The sequence below is a fragment of the Lipotes vexillifer genome, unplaced genomic scaffold (genome assembly GCF_000442215.2).
Source record: "Lipotes vexillifer unplaced genomic scaffold, Lipotes_vexillifer_v1.1 scaffold870, whole genome shotgun sequence".
NCBI classification, from domain to species: Eukaryota; Metazoa; Chordata; class Mammalia; order Artiodactyla; family Lipotidae; genus Lipotes; species Lipotes vexillifer.
In genome coordinates, this window is record NW_006771408.1 from 308,455 (window position 1) to 314,134 (window position 5,680).

The 5,680-nt window shown below is 52.8% G+C and overlaps 1 protein-coding gene across 1 annotated transcript in view; it reads left to right on the forward strand.

The window, feature by feature from the left end:
• Nucleotides 1-4,710, forward strand: part of FOXRED2 (FAD dependent oxidoreductase domain containing 2) — a 15,286-nt gene extending 10,576 nt beyond the window's left edge. The window contains exons 6-8 of the mRNA XM_007446736.1: nt 3-244; nt 1,420-1,590; nt 4,402-4,710. Of these exons, the coding sequence (XP_007446798.1) occupies nt 3-244; nt 1,420-1,590; nt 4,402-4,655 (667 nt within the window). The 3' untranslated portion in view covers nt 4,656-4,710. The remainder of the gene's footprint in view (nt 1-2; nt 245-1,419; nt 1,591-4,401) is intronic.
• The last annotated feature ends 970 nt before the right edge of the window (nt 4,711-5,680 follow it).

A 5,680-nucleotide genomic window follows, 5' to 3' on the forward strand; every position in this document is an offset into this window, starting at 1 on the left:
AGGAATGCCACTGCTTTTGAGTACCTGGAGGAGTTCCCCATGCAGGCGCTGGCCCAGCTGGAGACGATCACGGGAAGAAGGGCAAGGCACGGGCTCTTCGTCATCAGTATGGAGTACGGCCGGAATTTCTCTGGGCCCGACAAGGACGTCTTCTTTTATGACCGCTCTGTGGGGCACACGGAAGACGCCTGGCTGTCTAACTTCCTCCATCCTGTCATCTACTACTACAGGCACCTCCCCACCGGTGAGCTGGGTCTCCGCTCTCCCCCGAGCGAGGGCACTCCTCGGACCCCAGCGCCATTAAGCTGTCGTGCAGCACCCTCAGCTGACAGGACGGGGGCCGCTAGGGGCTCTGCCCAGAGCCTAAATGGGGCAGATGGTCCAAGAACGATAAATGCTATTCCCAGATTCTGGCCCACACGTCGACCTGGGCAGGCCACGTGTGGAGCGGCGTGATCACCTCCAGGCACCACGTCGTCAGAGGGACACTGTTGTTGCTGTCTCCAGAGGAGGCTGACCGTGGAGTGGGGAGCAGGGATCTGGGGACTGACTCTTAGAAGGAACAGGAAAGGGAAGGGGAACTGGTTAGCACAGGAGGGGAGCGGGAGAGCTGGGCAGTGTTCCCAGGGCCCTCCTTTCCTCGCTGTGTGACCTTGGACCATTACTTAACCCCGCTGAGCCTCAGCTTGCTTGGGTGTGAAATGGGGGTGGCCATGGTACCCTCCTTGTAGGATGAGGGTTAATGAGATGATACAGCACAACTCCAGCATGGTGCCCGGCACAGAGTAGCTACCAAATGATGACCAACCTGGGGAACACGACTCCTGCTTCCAAACTTGAAGGGATGTCCCCTGGAAGAGGACGATCTAAAAATAGAGGTCGTTCCAAAGGGCGGAGGTAGTGTCAACAGGTAGAAGTGACAGGAGCGCAGGTTGACGTTCACTCTAAAGGAGCAGCGCATCGTGAATGCTCCCAGAGTCCCCCGATGCAGGGATGGCCATGGCTTGGTGCCCTGTGGCAGGGACACACAGAAGGGCACCCACCAGGTAGGAAACTGGACTAGAGGGGCCCTACGACCCCTTGGATGCAGGACCCCAAGTCTCCTCACAGAAAGGCCAGTTTCAAAGCAGCCACAAGAGACCTCAGCTCACGTAAGTCTTAGAAGCAAACCAAGTTCAAGTGACTGGTCTTAGTCCTGCCCGCTGACAGTGCAGGGGATGAGTCTAGTCTAGTCCCTCTCCCTCACGTCCACCTTTCAGACATTTGGAAGGACAGCTGAAACAGGCTGACCATGGCCCATGCAGAGGTGCATCAGGAAGGCTGAGCGCGAGGGGCTGGGGGGCAGGCACCTGGGATGTGGCCCTGGGAATGGAAGCCCCGCGCTCGGCTCTGACATGGCGCCCTTTCTCGTCCCCACAGAGCAGGAGGTGAGGTTCCGCCCCGCAGGCTGGCCTCTGCCACGGCCCACGGCCATCCACCACATCGTGGAAGATTTCCTGACGGACTGGACGGCCCCGGTGGGGCACATTCTGCCCCTGAGGCGCTTCCTGGAGAACTGCTTAGACACCGATCTCCGGAGCTTCTATGCAGGTAACTTAAGTTTCCCGAAGGACGAAGGGGCTGAGCTGGAGGGTGAAGAAGACCAGGTACATCCGTGCCCTGTGGAACTGCAGGACGTGCATCTAGAAACCCAGACCCAAGGCTTCCATCTGCTACAACGGGAGGACTCGGTGTTCACAGAGACCCCCTCCCAGTACAGCACACCTGCGAACACTGAATAAAATGTCTTTCTTAAAAAACCGGCAGAAAAATAAGGGAACTCCCCAGAGGCCAAACACCAAGAAAAGCACAAACCCACCATTGGATGAGAGATACCTGCTGGTTGTCAGTGGCCTAGAGCCCGGGTAACTGACCAGCACTTGGAGCTGGGAAGGCGAGGCTGGAGCAGGGTAGGATGTCTGTACAGAGACCTTTAAATAGAGCTGGGGTCTCAGTACGTAAAGTAGAAGGCGGAAAGCACTCCCAAGAGAGATAGAGGGGACGCACGCTTTTTGGCTCTGGGTAGAGTGGGGGGAAAATCTCCCCTGAGAATTTCCATCCACTAGGCCTCACTCGTATGAATTTGGGGCCAAAGTTCACACTATCGTTGTGGTGCAGAAATCACAGAAGTCAATGTGAGTCTTCTGTGAGGACACATACCTTAAAACTAGACCTCAAATTCCCCCAGATAAAGTTCCCAGGAACATGAACTCCCAAGCAGAAATCACTTAACACATAAGGATACAAACTACCATGAGGGAGTGTCAGCAGAAGCAACACACTGTAGGATGAAACCTACAAAGACTGTGGAAAATGGAATGGTCAGAGAGAGGATGTAAAGTGTGTCCAAAATCTGTAAGTAAATAAAAGAGAGATTACTGAAAATAGAATGAAAGGGTAGGACTACCAGAATTGACTGGGCAGGTTTGAGAAAGGTCCAAATAGAACTTCTGGAAATGAAAATAAAAATCTGTAATTGGAAACTCAGTGTCAGGGTTAGTAGCACATTAGACAGAGATGAAGGGAGAATTGGTGAACTGGATGGAAGATAGCTCTGACGGTCAAACCCAGAGAGGGACTTGGGGAGAGAAGTCTCATGATCCACAGGAAGAACTGACCAAAACAAGCCAGATTTTTGTCTTTTTTTTTTAACCCCCTGAATTACCAGGATACCCACTCCTTTTTTCTGTCCAGCAAACATCTGTTGAACAGTGGTTGTATATCATGCACTATTCACATCAAACCAGGTTAGAGATGGTCAGTCCTCGGCCTGTGGGTCAGAGAGCAAGTGTCCTTCTTTCATCCCTCAGTCTACCTTGAAATAAAAATGTATATATTAAGGGGGATGGCTTAAAACAATACTTTAAGTTAATAGTCTAAATGCGTGTAGATGCTCAGACAGGGGTAATTCATAGAGCAGAGCTAAGCAGCATTGTGCAGACATAAACTCTGACCACACACTTACACGTGAAATTACCCACTATAGGTCCGGAGACCTCAGCTGCAAAACCTGTCTGCTTCTCAAGGTTTCAGGAGTACACAGAGATGCCAGTGCCTGTTAGGGAGTGTATTCCTACCCTGAGTTATGGCTCCTGCCAACCCATCATCACAGGCCCTGCAGCCTCCTGGCTCCTACTCCCTAGGTATACTCAACAGTATAAGCCACTGAGTGTCACTGCCTTGAACTTGAAGGAATCCTCCCCACAAAGGGCCAGCTGGCAGAGGGTGGGCTTTCCCTCCACCCAGTTAGTGGATGTGCAGCCGCTAGTTCTGGACCCAGATCTGCTGGGCTTCTCCACCCCCTGGCCCCTGCAGAAAGGGTGATGTATGTCATAGGAGGAGGTGCTTGCCGAAAGGCCACCTCACTGCCCCTCTCCGTCCTCTCCCACATCTGCTGCCGTCCCTACTCAGAGAGTATGGTCGTGGACCATTCTGGCAGGGGCCCTCTGTACTACAAGTCAGAGGTAAGGTAGGAAATAGCTTTCCTGTGGCACCTCACAGCCTGATCGAGCCTGGGCGAGCCTTACAGCATCCTTTGGTAATGTGCCCATTCACTGAGGCAAGAGACTCAAGATGGTTTTCTGACACTCACTCCATCTTCCCATCCTGTCTCTAAATCCCTTAGAAGATTGAGCCCACCTCTGTTTCATCCTTTCTATTCTTTAAGTCAAAGTTATATAAGTACTTGGCCAAAAGGCTTTTTTACCCACTTCCATTCCCATTCCCCAGAAGGAATGACTTCTAGCTCTTCTGGTTGTCTCTTAATATTTCTAAATAACACGTATCCACAGCTCTTTCTTCACTGATCAGATTTGACCTGCACACCAACCTTCTGCTGTGACACAGACGAGGGTCTAGCAGTTTTATCTTTACGTCCCCCACAGTGCTTAGAATTGTGCTTTACATACAGTATCTGCAGCTCAGACATTGTTGAGGAGATAAATCTTTGCAGGGAACTCTGAGCTCAAAATGGAACTGACCACCGAGTTCCTGGCCTCCCCAGGGTGGCTCCTGGAAGAGAAGGCTGAGGGACTGCTCCTGGGTGGCTGAGTTCCCACCCTGCTGGTGCCACGCACAGCAGCATGCGGGCCTCCCACCTCTGGGAGCTGAGCCGTCTCTTTGGTTTGCTTTCCTTTCCTTTGGAGCCTTGTTTTTCCAAAATGTTGAGGCAGCCTCCCAGTCTTGGAACCTCAGGGAGGGATGAGATCCACGGCTACCCAGGTCAGACGTGAGATACCCAGAAAAGTCAGCTCCCAGGCTCGGGATGGAGGGAACCGGGTGAGGGCCCTGGGGCACTGGCACCCCCTCCCCTTGCACCTCTCCCCACACCTCTCAGCCCGGTCTCCTCTTGCTTTTGTGCAGAGTCCTGTTTTCTATTCGTCCTAACACGCCAGAAGCTCCCACCCTTTTGCCAGCAGGGATACCTGAGAACACAGGGGCTCGTGGGAACTGAGAGCCTCCGCCAGCACGGCGTGGAGAGCGGGTTTCTGTGGGACTATGCCACTGTGGGCCGGGGGGACAGCGGCCAGCAACCAGGCAACCACGGGCCAGGACAGCACCCTCTGGCTCCAGGGCCTCCGGTCTCGCCCTTCGACAGCAACAAAGAGGAGCTCTGATGGCCAGGCCTCTCCCGCCCAGGCCCACAGTCGGCCCTGCCCTTTCGCCACGGTTCAGTGCTCCCACCGACGTGATTGCCAGAGACACCTCAGATCATCGCAGTGACCGCACCAAAGCCACACGGAGGGCATGTAAGGGCTGAAGGGCGGCCACTCGGTGGTCTCCCCTCCTGTTCGGTTCAGAGGTGCCTGGGAAGTGGGGACCAGAGAAAGCATCTTCTGCCAGATGGAAGGGAGCTGCCTTCCACACCGGAATTGTCTGCAAATGAGCTGTCACGGAGCACCAGGCTGGCCTCAGTTCTGTCCCCATCAAGTGCCCAGTGGTTCCTTTTCCTTCCAGTTGTCGACTTAAAAAATATTCACAACCTAAAAGTTGAGAGTTATGTTTTATTCAGCGGGAATTCTTAAGACTTCAGACCCAGGAGGCAGCATCTCAAATAACCCTGAAAGAACTGCTCTGATGAGGTGAGGGGGGAGCCAGGTTATACAGAAGTTTTGCAACAAAGGGCAGGTGGTCTGAACATCAAAAGATTATTGTTAATTAAAGAAAGCCAGATATCCCAAGTTTAGGAATTTAGTGCCTTTCTGTGTATGGGAAGATGCAAGAGTCTGGGCTCACTGAAATCTTTCCTTTGATAGGCACCTCAGCTGTCTGGGGCCAATATCCTATGTTTTCACATCCTGAGTTTCCTCAGGGCTCACCGTGGGGAGTGGCTGCAGTCTGATGGCTGCTCAATGGCAGATATTCTTTCCTTCCTGAGCTCCCTCAGGGCTCACCAGCTCACATCAGTGGTGGCTGCAATCACTGATGAGTGTGGCATCCTTTGTTTACTGATGTAGCGGGAAATACTCCATTTCTCAGACCCTCCTCTCGGTTGGAAATTTGACCAATATTCGGGAGACATTTCATGACCAAATTTTGTCCCACGGCACTGGGAGGCGCATCCCAGATCAGGTGAACATTTTTGTTGATGTGTCACTCCAGGTGCTAGTTTCCAGATTAGGCCCTGTTGATAATTAAAGAT